At 31.7% G+C, this 15,691-nt stretch overlaps 1 protein-coding gene across 1 annotated transcript; it reads right to left on the reverse strand.

Annotated features, from left to right (window-relative positions):
- Window positions 1-8,946: 8,946 nt before the first annotated feature.
- On the reverse strand, window positions 8,947-15,467 carry LOC112721782 (uncharacterized). Its single transcript, XM_025772812.2, has 7 exons — window positions 14,819-15,467; window positions 14,607-14,713; window positions 14,271-14,417; window positions 14,016-14,103; window positions 9,588-10,306; window positions 9,253-9,399; window positions 8,947-9,042 (listed from the first exon to the last, which is right to left on the reverse strand). Exons 1-7 carry the CDS (start codon window positions 15,465-15,467, stop codon window positions 8,947-8,949), a joined length of 1,953 nt encoding a protein of 650 aa, XP_025628597.2.
- Window positions 15,468-15,691: the final 224 nt, after the last annotated feature.

A 15,691-nucleotide genomic window follows, 5' to 3' on the forward strand; every position in this document is an offset into this window, starting at 1 on the left:
AATTTTATAAATACGAATATGAGTCTTGGATTCTTTATTTTTAAAAATAAAAAATTATAAATACAAATCTGATTTTCAAATTTTGGTATCTAAATTTAACCATCAATTTTTTTTAATCTTCTTTCATAATTTTATAAGAAAAATATTAAAAAATATTAAAATTTATTATTTTTTATTATTAGTTAATCATTAATATTTAAAAATATAGAATAAAATATATTATTAAATTATTAAACTAAAAAAATAAATTAAAAAAAATAAATTAATAATTAAATAATACTCAAAAATAATAAATTTTGATAGCTACTAACATTTCTTATTTTGTAATACATTCTTTATTTTTATAATATAGTAAAGTAAAACACGCACTTTTCTCCCGCGTCACAAATAAAAAGCGGGTTTATTGGCACACACTTTTGCCATTGGAAACATGTTAGTAAATTTTTTTGACTTATCATGCAATGCATGCATGGGGACTGCGGCAATCAGACAGTACTTGCACTGCACATTGAGACAGCATTGTCAGTTTGTTACATGCAACACAAGCCAGCAATGTGTTTGATGGATGGTGCATGAGCATATTAAGTATTATCTTTTTTTTTCTTAGACAGAATTGATAATTTTTATTTAATAATTATATGTTTTTATATATTATTCAATTGATATTTTAAGTGTTTTGATTTCTTGATAATTATAAGTAAATCATAGCAAAAAAAAAAAAAAGCAAAATATAAACAAAGAGGGCCAACAAAAAAACACTTCCAAGAAGAAGAGTGATGAGCGCGCTACACGCCCTTATGGTCGAAACAAGGAAAGTTGGCATGCCACGCATCAGTCCAAAGGTGTGGCATGTTGGGCCAATTTTTCAGAGGCCCCAAAGTTCACAAATTCATAGCGTGCAACACGTCAGAATAATGGCGTACAACAAGCCCAAGGAGACCTCCCAAGATTGATGATTGAAGGTGGTGTGCAACACGTCAAGACAAGGGTGTACCACATGCCTTTGACAAGCTTCCCAGTATTGAATGTTGAAACTGACGTGCACACGCCAGCAAGAGGGCATGCCACACGCCCAAGGTGAGTCTCTCAGGACCAATATTGAAGGTGGCATGCAACACGCCAGCAAGAGGGCATGCCACACACCTAAAGTGAGCCTCCCAGAACTAATATTGAAAGTGGCGCGCAACACACCAACAAGAGGGCGTGCCACACACCCAGGACAAGCTTCCCATAACCAAACCAAAAACTGGCGTGCTACATGCCACTACAAGGACATGGCACACTGGGCCTTTTAGAGACTCAAATTCAAGGCACTTCAAGGCACAAAATGGGTGTGCAACACGCTAAGGTTGGGAGTGGCACATGCCCTAGAAAGGCATCCACAGATGGAGTTTCATGGTGGCGTGCAACATGCCAAGAGGAGGGCGTGTCACATACCAGGGTAAAAACTTCTAGGATTGAGCATTTTCTGGCGTGTCACATGCTAATCAACAACAGCGTGCCGTTTCTACACGCCTTCGAAATCTCATCCAATGCTAAAAGTTAGCGTGTAACACGCCCAATAAGGAGCTGCTCCCAGGACTTGAAAATTGATGGCATGCAACATGCCAATGAGTAGGCATGTCACACGCCCAAAGCCCAAAAGCCGACAAGCAAATCACTTATCACTCAAAGCCCATATTTCATGCCGAAGGATTGAATCACTAAGTTTTAGATCTGAATCACAAGGAGAGTTGAAGACTAGTTGTGGAAGATATGATTTGATTTCGTTGGATTTTAATTTGAATTTGATTTTTAGGTTTTGTTTTAGAATTTAGTATAAAAGGTTCGTAAAAACTTTGACTGAGGACCTTTTGGCCGTTTTTCATACATTATTTTTTATTTTGAAGTTTAGCATGAATCACTAATCTCCTTGATTAAGGTTAGAAGCTCTATTGATTCGTGCACCTCACCTCTGTTGTATCATCAAGCACCTCAATCTACATCATCATTATGTCATCACTAAGCAAGAACCTCTTCTGAGTTAAGTTTGACGGCATAGTCGCGAAGAACTTAGTTTTTGACCCACTTTGGTTAAGAATTTCAGTTTCTGGTTTCCATAGTTAGTCTCAGTTTGACGAGCAGGACTCGATTCGTGAGAGAAGAGAAATAATAATATAATATTATTATTATATTAATATTAGAGTTGCTTGAATAATATTAGAATATTATTTGATTTGATTTAGTTAAAAACAGGAGATAAGTTTAACCGGGCTCACAGTCTACTGGTGCAGGTTAACACCAATACTCTCTGATGACTTTAGCAATGCTAATGCCTCATCATATATCTTCTATTCTCATGATTATTATGTTACTAGTGTCATCTATACTAGTAGCTCAAATATTAATATCTAGATATGTTGTTAAGTGTGTTCTAATACATCTAACTTTAGTAATTATACACTTGAGATATTTTTTACTAACCTCCCTAATCAACCAATCATCATCAAGCACGTTTTTTTCCCACCCCCAAGACACTCCAAGATGGTTCATTTCCTCCTTGAATGGCCAAAAATAAGAGAGAAAGAAAAGAGAGAAACTTCATGACACTTTGATCTTCAAATCTTGATTTCTTCCAAACTAAAACTCAAATAAAAATTTCAAACTGATTAAAGTAATCCTCTCTTCTTCCTCTTCAAAATCATGTGATTTTTCTTGGATCAAAATCAGGTGAGATGGCTTCTCTCCCTCATTCTTTGCTTCGGTTTCAAGGAACCATGCATAAACATGTGTTTTCTTGATGTTCTTCCATAGATCTCTTGCTTAACTTGACTTGTGGGCCAAAAAAACTTAAATTTTCAGCAAGTTTGAAATGAGAAATCCTTTCTAACCTGCTGCTAAGGTTTGGCCAGTTGGAGTTGTTGAAGTTTAAAGTTGTTCTTAATTGGATTTAGGAGGAAAAAGTGAATTCGGAAGCTCACTAGGTGCAACCGAGATTTGGGGTAGCAAACTAAGGTAGAGTTTGGTGAAATTAATCTTGATTAATTGTGTTTGAGTTGTGTAATTGTTGTATGGTTTGGTTATGCTTGAAATTGATTGTTCATATGAGTGATTCTTGTTGAAAATTTGATAAAAATTTTATGAAATTTGATGATATTCAAGCTATGAATGATGTTCTAGGGTATAGCTAGAAAACCGAACCCTAGGCCTTAAATTGGGGATGAATTAGCGTTGAAATCGAGTAAAAATCATGGAGTTTTAGTAGCTGCTAATTTAATTTGAATTATGATAAAAATCAGTTACTGAAAAGATTGAAAAACGGGTTAGAATTGAAGAAAGAATTTGAAGAATTTACGAATAACACGAATAACACTTTAAATGTCCTCAAGAACATGAAGAACATGGGCTTTGATCCATTTTGGGGTCAAAGTGTAAATATTAATATGTTTTGGGGGAGAAAGTATAAATACTAAAAGTTTAGGGGGCTAAAGTATAAATATGAAAGTTAAAAGGGTCAAAATATAACTTTTGTAAAATTTTGGGGATCAAAATATAATTTTCGAAAATTATGAATAAAATATTATTAAAAATATTTAATAATAAATATTAAATATTATTATTTTATTATAAAAATAATAAAATAATGGTAAAAGTCATTTTTTTCTAAAACTCTTAGGAAGATAACTTTAAACCCAGAATCTCATAATTACCTTCATAAAATATCTAGGGAGTGGTAAGAAAATGTTAGTGAGGCAAGAATGAAAGAAAGATAAAATGTTAAAGAAAAGATAAAAGTTAAAGAAAAAGAAAGTAAAATTCTAAAGTAAAGATGAAAATCACTTAGGAAAATAAATTAGAAGTAACATAGTTAGTACTTGACATTGCATTTAGGGTTATGCAAAATATGAAAAGTTAAACTAGTTTAGTATAGACTTAATGAATTTATGCTTGGGACAGGATGACTATTCATACCGAAAACTGAAATAAGTCGCAAAGTAAAAGTTAAACAAGATCGAAGAAAGAAGAATTGTCTTGTGAAAGCAAAGAACAGAAAATAGAAAATTGATTATTTTTTATGGGATGCATCCACGAATTGAATGATCATTGGTCTCGGAGAAACCTACGAACTCTTAATTGTTTTAAATGCGGGTATAACCCACGAATTGTTGTGTGTTGATCTCAGGGATAGCCTATACAAACTAAGGATAACTGTTTTGTTGTGTGTTAATCTCGGGGACGCCCACGAACTGAGGATCGCTGTTTCTCTTGTGCATATATTATGGTGTTGAGCTTTGCGCCGAATGTCAGTTGTAATGAAGGAGTAATATTCTTGACCACCGACACGTATACACGAAGGATGCAATAGGAAACCATATTTATGACTAGTTCCTAAGTAATGTCGGGCTGCAGGGTGTAAACGGACACGTGAGCTCATGGCCTGCATAGGACAGACATGCATCATACTTGGTTGTGCATTCTTGCTGTTATGATTGTTGTATGAATCCATGCTTTTTCTGTTTGTATTCTATTTTTTGTGTTTACTGTCTGCTATTATCTTGTGTTTCTCTAATTATATTCTATTTCTTAGTTTTTTCTATTTATCTATTCTCTATGTTTTCTTCTGTTTACTGTAAAATATATTACTGATTGATAAGCACGATGAAAGCAATTAACATGACTAATTAATCTGACTCTACTAAGAACTTCCCAGTTCTTACCCCTTCTCTCTTTCTCCCCCCTTCAGATGGAAGCAGGAGTACCTTTTCATAATCTACTGATGATCATTCCACAAAGAGGATTCCGCTCTAGGTAGTCTTCTAAGTCTAGGGCAAACTTTTTTCTCTGTTTATATATATATCGTAAGACCAATCAATGTCTACACCCCATCTATTCACGCTTTAACTCAGATTCTTTGTCCAAGGTTCCTGATAGGTAGTTACTTAATGGAGTGCCAGTGAGTTGTCCCAGGACGAAGTATGATCGTGTAGGGAAGTAGTAGAGGATAATCTACCTTTTGATGATGTTCAACCTAACCCGAGTTTTGAAGACCTAGAACGTACTTCACTCGCTTTTGTAGTTTAGAGGGATTTGTTGAGTATAGAGTCTAGGCTAGCTTGAACGCCAGCTAAGGGAATTTTTGAATAGGTTAGTGCCTAGGATGTTGTGTATATATATTATCTAGCTATTTCTAGGGGTGTTCTAACTAAGATCTATATTCTAATAAAGGCTGGATAACTGAATGTTATTAACTGCTTGAGATGTATATAAGTGTGGTTGTTTATCACTATTTTATCTATTATTATTTGTGAATTGATTATGAATGATGCCGTTTATTAATCCAAATGTTTTTAAAAAAAAAAAGTACCTCACAAAATAACTACACTTTTAACAATGAATCAGGCTCATATAGTAAATAATAGATAATAATTAGGAAGACAAGTTGATAGCACTCAGTTTCCAATATGATCTAGACATACTGAAATTGGGTCGTTACACCTTACTCATTCCCCACTTCTTTTACCAATCGAGGCATCACCCCCACTTCTTTTTCTTTTCTTTATTTCATAACCTTCTTCACCTTCACAAGCTATCATTCTTCCTCACCTCACCCTCTCTTCGTCTTTTCCCTCCCTTCTTACATTCTTATTCTTGCTTGAGGACAAGCAACTTTCTAAGTTTGGTATTGCGATTCCACTTCATTCATATTTACTCATTCTATGGCTCCCAAATCTGATGCCTCCTTATCAAGGAAAAAAAGGGCAAGGCACCCACCAAACCTCAACATGACGAGAAAAGGTTCCGCTCTCCCTTCCATGAGCATCAATTCTTTGGTGGACAGATAGTGATACCTGAGGTGGGATTTGAGATAAAAAGAAGGCTCTACCCAGACATCTATAGACAAATCCAAAGGTGAAAGTGGGCAACTCTATGCAACCTATCTATCAAAGTGGGGTTCTTGCTAGTCCAAGAGTTCTATGAAAACGCCGCAATGGATGAATAACTAGAACCTTCCCCGTGGACTTCGGACCCGATGCGATCCGAAGAGTTTTAAAACTGGGAGATCCATAATGAGCTATGAGAAGAGACTAAGTACCTGTCCAAGATACGATGATGTCGTAAATAATATTTGCATACTGGGGGTCCAATAAAAAAATGATGCCGAAGGAAACTCAAACTAGTTGAAAAGAAGTGATCTTTTTCTGGCTTCAAGAGGTTTGTTTGAGTTTGTGAGGAGGTCCATCATTCCCTCTTCCAACAACTCCGAAGTGACTAAAGAAAGAGTCATTCTAATCTACTATATCATGACAGGAGAAGAGGTAAATGTGGAGGAAATCATTCCCCCTAATATCCAACGCATAGCTGAGAGTATATTAAAAAAAACAAGGCCTGGATTCCCAATCCTTATACATGGACTCTGTGAACAAGCTGGGGTTGAGTTTGATGAAGATGAGCCAATCAAGGTGGACCACTCAATTACATCTAACAGCATGGAAAGGGTGATGCTCAATCCACATATGCGAAGGCCAAGGCCACCAAGAAGAAGGGAAGCTCAACAACCTCCTTCATCTCAACCAACTCAAGAAGCACAATCCTCTATTCCTCAAGTTTCATCTCTATCCCCTCTTAAATACTACATCCATTGAGAAACTTAAGATAGAACAATTGAACTAAGGGAAACTCATTAATCATATCATGCATGAACAAGAAAATCAACGTGTTGTACTCGGTAACTTCAAGCAAGGCATTGAAACCAAGATGAACTATCATTGTGTGGGAACACAAGTGGCAAACCCAGTAATGGTCCCCTTTCCAAAGTTTGGTGAGTAGATCCATGATCAACTCCTCCAAGGGAATGTCAACATCAACTAACAATCTCTTGAGCAACAATAATCTACTCATAGCAGCAGACCAGAACTAATAGGATTAAATCCTTTGCATTGTGGGGTTAAAATTCATAGCCAAATTAGAATTATCGACTTGAATTCCATATTAGCGAGTATGAATTACTCTAACTGCTTGTGGATGACTTTGAAGGCTTTTCTCTACCTTCAAAACACATTCAATCATACATATAAGAACTTGTGCGTGAGTATGCGTAAGAATAGATATCATGGTATATTAGGATTGTGTATTAATTTGGTTATTACTATGAGTAAATTATTGTAAGTTATATATGTAGGATATATAAATTTGGTAATTAGGATTCAATCCAAACAATATTGTTGCAGGGCAAATTAGCAATTTTTTTCCCAAAACGACGTGGACAGAATGAGAATATGGTTGTGTAAAACACATTGAAGAAAAGAAGACTAATAAAGTGTGAACCTATATATGATTGTTATTCTTTGTTTTAAATAATATGGTTTTCTCTTATTTCTTTTATGTTTTTACAGGTATGAAGAGAAGAAGGCTAATAAAGAAGTATCAAAATCCTAAAAATTTGCTTGCTTGTGCATTAATTGGGATTTCCTAAGTGATTATAATATGCTATTTGTTATATTTGCTATCTGTATTACTTGTATTATACCTGTGTTTGCCATTGTCTGTTTGTTTGTCTTTGTAATTTCACCGGAGATGGAGGAACGGAGGGAAGGCAGAGAGATTTAGGGTTCTAGTTAAGTTTTAGTTAGATTTAAGGAATTGGTTAAGTTTAGAAAGCTTTAGAGAATCACCCTGATTCTTGGTTTCTGTTTTAGTCCTTTAAGTTTTATAATCAGAGTGTCAGTATTCTAGGATTGCCTCTGGCATTCCCAGGATCTTAAACGGTGCGGCAATCAGAACTCGGAGCGAGAAGTTATGCAGAATCAAAGGTTTGAGTGAGGGTTTGTAAATGGAAAGTGTTCCTCCCCCCTTTCTTGCTGAAACCAGCATGTTTGAATGAATGGGGAGGAGAATGAGCTTCAACTCATTTTATTTAATGATTTAGTTGGGCCCACGGGCCCGATTTGGGCTCAGTTTGACTAGTTTGGCCCGTTTGGCCCAATCTTAGGCCAATTTTTTTAAAATTAGTGTCAAAATTCTTATTTTAATTCGTTCTATCTTATTAAACTATAAAATTAACATTTTTAATTTTTTATTAATATTTAATTAATTGACTAATTATCTGCTAATTTTACGGGGTTTACAAAGTCCACCATTCTCCATATGCTCTAGCGCTGCCAAGTGTCAAGGCTTGTGATTTCTAAAATTTTTTTCAAAATGCTTGACATGGGTTTCAACAGCAAGGACACTCTTACCACCAAGCTGGCAATGCTTGTTACCAATATATATACAAATTATAATACATATAGCAATCTTTTATTTTACTTATATTCAATTTATTTTAATTTTAAAGTCACTCATTTTTAAATCAATTATATTTTATTTAACTATAAAATTTATTAAATATATATAAATTAAAAAGATAAACAAAAAAATTTATTAATCACAATTTATTTTTTTTCAAGATTATATGATATCTATTATTATTATTTTTCAATAAATACTTATAGTATATAATAATAGATAAAAACTCACATGCAGTTGTCTTCGTATGAAGTTGATAGTTGAAAATCATTAGATGATATTTAGTCAAACTTGTCAAATCATCTAACTGTTTTTAAATATCAACTTCACATGAAAATAACTGCATGTGAGTTTTCACCTATAATAATATAATAATACAATAAATATAAACTAATTAATAAAATATTAAAATTTAAAAATGATAATTATTTTTATAAAAACAAAATAAAAGTACTTATAATAAAGAAAAAATAATTAAAATTTATATAATTATTTAATTACACCGGGTGAACCGGTTCGACCAGTGACCCACTGATTAACCCAGTAATCCAGTGACCCAGTAACCTGACCGGTTCGATCACCGGTTCGGTTCTGACAACTATGGTAATTCTTCTGCTAAATACACGTAGAAATGTCCCATAAGTCCAGTATTATATTTGTTTTCATGTATGAATTCAACAGTTAATATTTCTCCATCCTGAATCTTGATAGAGCCTGGTTTTGGATAACAACCAGACATTCCAACAACATAGCCTTTTTCATTTCCTGGCTCTTCTCCTGTGCCGTATGTTGGTTGAACCGCACATAATACCTTTCCATTCTGAAGAAAAGAAAAAAATAAGGACAAATATATTTTAAAATATTTTACTTCTTAAGAAGATGAAAAATTAAGAAATAATATTACTTAATAAACAAATATAGAATGGTCAGCTAACAAAATAATTTATACGTAGTTGTAAAGACTATATATGAAATATTGATAATTACCTCCCCATATAAAGTTGCATTAACGATTCCTGGATGCACATGAACTGTAGAGTAGATTAGATTACCACCCTTTTTCATTGGGATCTTTGTCTTTTTAATATGATAATGCCCAATGTCAGTATTTTGTGGAGTGATAGAATACTCTACCTGTAAAAAATTAAAAAGTTTTTATCGATCATTTATTATATAACTAAAAAAGAGATTAATACTCACTTCATTTCATAAAAAATAATTTTTGGCTAATCTAATTACCTATGATAAATTATGTCACCATGTGAAATACATGAATCATGCATTTTAGCGTTCAAGTGAAATGAAATATACTTGTCACTTACCATACAATTATGAATTGGTTCGGAGCCATTATATGTCACTTGATCAGTAACATCAAGTATGTAAAACTTAATAGGCACTTGGTATTGATCCCAATCAACCCATGTTATTGTATATTTAAGGAAAGCTTTTCTCTGTTGTTTGTTATTATATCCTTTTTGTAATTTGCATTGAGAAGTCTTTTCACAACAAAAAATTCCTCCTTTATAATCACCAGACATTGGTTTCCCATCAATACCGGTTTTGCTTACAAAGTCTTCACTTTTGACATTATAATGGTCACATCTGCATTCGGTGCAACCTTTTTTGTCTTCTGTACCACGTGTGTCAATAACCATGATATCGAATAACCATTTTTCTTCATTATACTCCTTTGGGACATTCTCAGGGTGCGTACCTACTTCTATTCTAAATGGATCTGGTAGTTCTAAGCTAGTTTTTCGTGCATCAACTCCAAGCCCCCAGGAATATGAATTAACACTACCCTGGCATACTCCATCATTTCTTCTAAAATACTTACCGTATATGGGCTGACTTTGATTAGCCTGACGTGACATGGTGACATTTTCAAAATATCTTAAAACAAAATAATGGTGCAGGTAAGCTTCATATAATGGCAAAGAATTCTGATGTTCATCAACTAACTCGGCTTGAAAATTCTTGATTCCGATGTGTCCTCTTGGAAACTCAATATCGAATAAATCTGTTATCGTAACCTTTCCTGGTTCCAATACAAATTGCTCACTATAAAAAGTAGCCGTCTTGATATGATTTGAATTCTCATATTGTCGTGCGTATATGATGTTTGATTGCAACAGTATAATTGTTAATGATAGTAATAACACTTCAGGTATAAACTTCATGTTTTCTTGCAAATTGTCATATTTATATGACCATCAATCATATGTTTATATGTTAATCTATGGAAATATCAATAATATATTTATAAATTAGGAAAACATGTTAAGGAAGACAAATAAAATATTAAACCATGTGGAGCTTGAATAAGACATATGAAGTTGAGATTCACATAACATGTCAAAAAGACAAGTACCTTGTTGGAGATTCAATTTTTGATATTTGAAAAAACAATGGAAGGTGAATTTGTATTGATATGAAATTTTTGTATGTCTACTGCTTTTATAGCAGAATCTAATGACAATTTTGTTGAATTTTCAATATTAGATGCCTATTTTGGTGGGCTTTCTAACTATGTGTTCCATTTGTTAAGAAACATTGTTTGTTATTAGTTCCAATTAATGTAACAATAGTTTTTATTTTTTTTGTATACATTAGGTGACAACTTAATTCCAACTCAACTATGAATTCATCTTAGTTGCAAAATTGTTTAGATAATAAAATATTTTTTTAGATTTTGTCAAATTTGTTTTTTAACCTTATCCTCTTCTTATGCGACTCATTTGATATTTTGGCACAAAATAAATCCACATGAATTTATGTTATAGTTCAAACTAACACAAAATTTTAAAATAAAAGACTTAATAAAGTATACAAATTATTTAGAAAATTAAATACGATACTGTCTTGGTATTTCGTATATTTAATACTTCTTTTATAATCTATTAATTTGATAGATGGATACCCTCTTTCTATTTTCTTTCTTTTTTTTTTTTGTAAAAAATGGCCTACTTAACTCAGTACTTAGAGCATTGCTTTTATACGGCAATAGTTCAGCAAAATTATAATGTGAAATTTAAATTTTTTTATTTATGATAAAAAAAATTTTCTTAAGTTACAAATAACTTTAATAGAATTTTTATTTATTTTGTTTGGAGCTTTATGAAGTACAATTTCCTCCAATAGGGCATCTAAAAAAAGCAGGTTTTACTTTTACTAATTAAAAATTCTAAACAATTTTTAATAGATTTTTTGTGTCATTAATCGAAAATTTATATATCATTTTTGTTATTATTAAACTAATTGTATGATATTGAACTAATAAGAAGAAGATGATGACGACGATAGTGATGATAATGAAGGAAGAGGAGGAAGAAAAAAAAAGAGGAGGAAGAGGAGGAAGAAAGAGGATCGGAGGAGGTGGTGGTAAAGGAGGAGATGGTGATGATGATAATGTTGATGATCATGATCATGATAATGATAATAAAGGTGAAGCAGGAGGAGGATGAGGACGAAGAACAATGAGAACGAAAACGATAACGATAACATAAACGCTCGTATATAAATTTGACTTGGTTGAACTTAGTTAAAAAAAAGACTTGACTGTCTAGGATTTTGATCTGTAAAATTTTCGCACTAAAATATAATATTTTAACTTAACTATTGCATATTTTTTCTTACTTAATTATTGCTTATTTTAACTCCTATTATAAGTGAAAACTACTTGATTAATTTAAATAATAATATGAAATATATTATTATTATTATTGTAATAAATGTTTATTTGCTTTTAATATTTTATTACATGCTATTAAATATTTAACTCATTACAAAAAAATTTAATTCAATTTTTTATATATATTTCATGACTAATGTAATAAATTTATTTATTTTTAATATTTTATTAGTAATCATGAATATATAAAAACTTTAAATTAATATTTTTATAATGACTTAAAATATTTTATGTTATGTGATAAAATATTAAAACAAGTACAATTTATTACACTAATAATAAATATATATTTTAAATTATATATTATTATTGTTATTTAAATAAACCAAATAACTATTACAAGTTACATATATAATGATAATGGTTATTAATAGGTACTTTTAGGAAAATAAATTGAAATGTATGTTATTTTAATCCTTGAGAAAAAGAGAATATATATTTTTTAAATAGATAAAAGGGAGTATTAAAGTCCTAAAAAATTGCTTGCTTGTGCATTAATTGGGATTTTCTAAGTGAGTATAATATGCTATTTGTTATATTTGCTATCTGTATTACTTATATTCTCCCTGTGTTTGCTATTGTTTGTTTGTTTGTTTTTGTAATTTCACCGGAGATGGAGGAATGGAGGGAAGGCGGAGAGATTTAGGGTTCTAGTTAAGTTTTAGTTAGATTTAAAGAATTGGTTAAGTTTAGAAAGCCTTAGAGAATCACCTTAATTCTTAGTTTCTATTTTAGTCCTTTAAGTTTTATAATCAGAGTGTCGGCATTCTAGGATTGCCTCTACATTCCCAAGACCTTAAACGGTGCGGCGATCGGAGCTTGGGCGAGAAGTCATGTGGAATCAAAGGTTTGAGTGAGGGTTTGTAAATGGAAAGTGTTCCTCCCCCCTTTCTTGCTGAAACCTAGCATGTTTGCATGAATGGGGAGGAGAATGAGCTTAAGCTCATTTCATTTAATGAGTTGGTTGGGCCCACGGGCCCGATTTGGGCTCAGTTTGACCAGTTTGGCCCGTTTGACCCAATCTTGGGCCAACTTTTTAAAATTAGTGTCAAAATTTATATTATAATTCGTTCTATCTTATTAAACTATAAAATTTATATTTTAAATTTATTTTATTAATATTTAATTTATTGAAAAATTATCTGCTAATTTTACGGGCTTTACAAAGTCCACCATTCTCCATATGCTCTAGCGCTGCCAAGTGTCAAGGCTTGTGATTTCTAAAATTTTTTTGAAAATGCTTGACATGGGTTTCGACAGCAAGGACACTCTTACCACCAAGCTGGCAATGCTTGTTACCAATATATATACAAATTATAATACATATAGCAATCTTTTATTTTACTTATATTCAATTTATTTTAATTTTAAAGTCACTCATTTTTAAATTAATTATATTTTATTTAACTATAAAATTTTTTAAATATATATAAATTAAAAAGATAAACAAAAAAAATTATTAATCACAATTTATTTTTTTCATGATTATATGATATCTACTATTAATATTATTTTTCAATAAATACTTATAGTATATAATAATAGGTAAAAACTCATATGCAGTTGTCTTCATATGAAGTTGATAGTTGAAAATCGTTAGATGATATTTAGTCAAACTTGTGAAATCATCTAACTGTTTTTAAATATCAACTTCACATGAAAATAATTGCAAGTGAGTTTTCACCTATAATAATATAATAATACAATAAATATAAACTAATTAATAAAATATTAAAATTTAAAAATGATAATTATTTTTATAAAAACAAAATAAAAGTACTTATAATAAAGAAAAAATAATTAAAATTTATATAATTATTTAATTACACCGGGTTAACCGGTTCAACCAGTGACCCACCGGTTAACCCAGTAACAATGACCCAGAAATCTGACCAGTTCGATTACCGGTTCGGTTCTGACAACTATGGTAATTCTTCTGCTAAATACACGTAGAAATGTCCCATAAGTCCAGTATTATATTTGTTTTCATGTATGAATTCAACAGTTAATATTTCTCCATCCTGAATCTTGATAGAGCCTGGTTTTGGATAACAACCAGACATTCCAACAACATAGCCTTTTTCATTTCCTGGCTCTTCTCCTGTGCCGTATGTTGGTTGAACCGCACATAATACCTTTCCATTCTGAAGAAAAGAAAAAAATAAGGACAAATATATTTTAAAATATTTTACTTCTTAAGAAGATGGAAAATTAAGAAATAATATTACTTAATAAACAAATATAGAATGGTCAGCTAACAAAATAATTTATACGTAGTTGTAAAGACTATATATGAAATATTGATAATTACCTCCCCATATAAAGTTGCATTAACGATTCCTGGATGCACATGAACTGTAGAGTAGATTAGATTACCACCCTTTTTCATTGGGATCTTTGTCTTTTTAATATGATAATGCCCAATGTCAGTATTTTGTGGAGTGATAGAATACTCTACCTGCAAAAAAATTAAAAAAATTTTATCGATAATTTATTGTATAACTAAAAAAGAGATTAATACTCACTTCATTTCATAAAAAATAATTTTTGGCTAATCTAATTACCTATGATAAATTATGTCACCATGTGAAATACATGAATCATGCATTTTAGCATTCAATTGAAATGAAATATACTTGTCACTTACCATACAATTATGAATTGGTTCGGAGCCATTATATGTCACTTGATCAGTAACATCAAGTATGTAAAACTTAATAGGCACTTGGTATTGATCCCAATCAACCCATGTTACTGTATATTTAAGGGAAGCTTTTCTCTGTTATTTGTTATTATATCCTTTTTGTAATTTGCATTGAGAAGTCTTTTCACAACAAAAAATTCCTCCTTTATAATCACCAGACATTGGTTTCCCATCAATACCAGTTTTGCTTACAAAGTCTTCACTTTTGACATTATAATGGTCACATCTGCATTCGGTGCAACCTTTTTTGTCTTCTGTACCACGTATGTCAATAACCATGATATCGAATAACCATTTCTCTTCATTATACTCCATTGGGACATTCTCAGGGTGCGTACCTACTTCTATTCTAAATGGATCTGTTAGTTCTAAGCTAGTTTTTCGTGCATCAACTCCAAGCCCCCAGGAATATGAATTAACACTACCCTGGCATACTCCATCATTTCTTCTAAAATACTTACCGTATATGGGCTGACTTTGATTAGCCTGACGTGACATAGTAACATTTTCAAAATATCTTAAAACAAAATAATGGTGCAGGTAAGCTTCATATAATGGCAAAGAATTCCGATGTTCATCAACTAACTCGGCTTGAAAATTCTTGATTCCGATGTGTCCTCTTGGAAACTCAATATCGAATAAATCTGTTATCGTAACCTTTCCTGGTTCCAATACAAATTGCTCACTATAAAAAGTAGCCGTCTTGATATGATTTGAATTCTTATATTGTCGTGCGAATATGATGCTTGATTCCAACAGTATAATTGTTAATGATAGTAATAACACTTCAGGTATAAACTTCATGTTTTCCTGCAAATCGTCATATTTATATGATCATCAATCATATGTTTATATGTTAATCTATGGTAATATCAATCATATGTTTATAAATTAGGAAAACATGTTAAGGAAGACAAATAAAATATTAAACCATGTGGAGCTTGAATAAGACATATGAAGTTAAAATTCACATAACATGTCAAAAAGACAAGTACCTTGTTGGAGATTCAATTTTTTATATTTGAAAA

The sequence above is a fragment of the Arachis hypogaea genome, chromosome 11 (genome assembly GCF_003086295.3).
Source record: "Arachis hypogaea cultivar Tifrunner chromosome 11, arahy.Tifrunner.gnm2.J5K5, whole genome shotgun sequence".
NCBI classification, from domain to species: domain Eukaryota; kingdom Viridiplantae; phylum Streptophyta; class Magnoliopsida; order Fabales; family Fabaceae; genus Arachis; species Arachis hypogaea.

Excerpts from the sequence above, each read along its gene's own strand:
- LOC112721782 (XM_025772812.2), bottom strand. The coding sequence starts at position 15,467 with ATGAAGTTTATACCTGAAGTGTTATTACTATCATTAACAATTATACTG. Across the intron at positions 14,418-14,606 it reads AACCAATTCATAATTGTATG|GTAGAGTATTCTATCACTCC; the intron begins GTAAGTGACAAG and ends ATTTTTTTGCAG. Across the intron at positions 9,400-9,587 it reads AACCAATTCATAATTGTATG|GTAGAGTATTCTATCACTCC; the intron begins GTAAGTGACAAG and ends AATTTTTTACAG.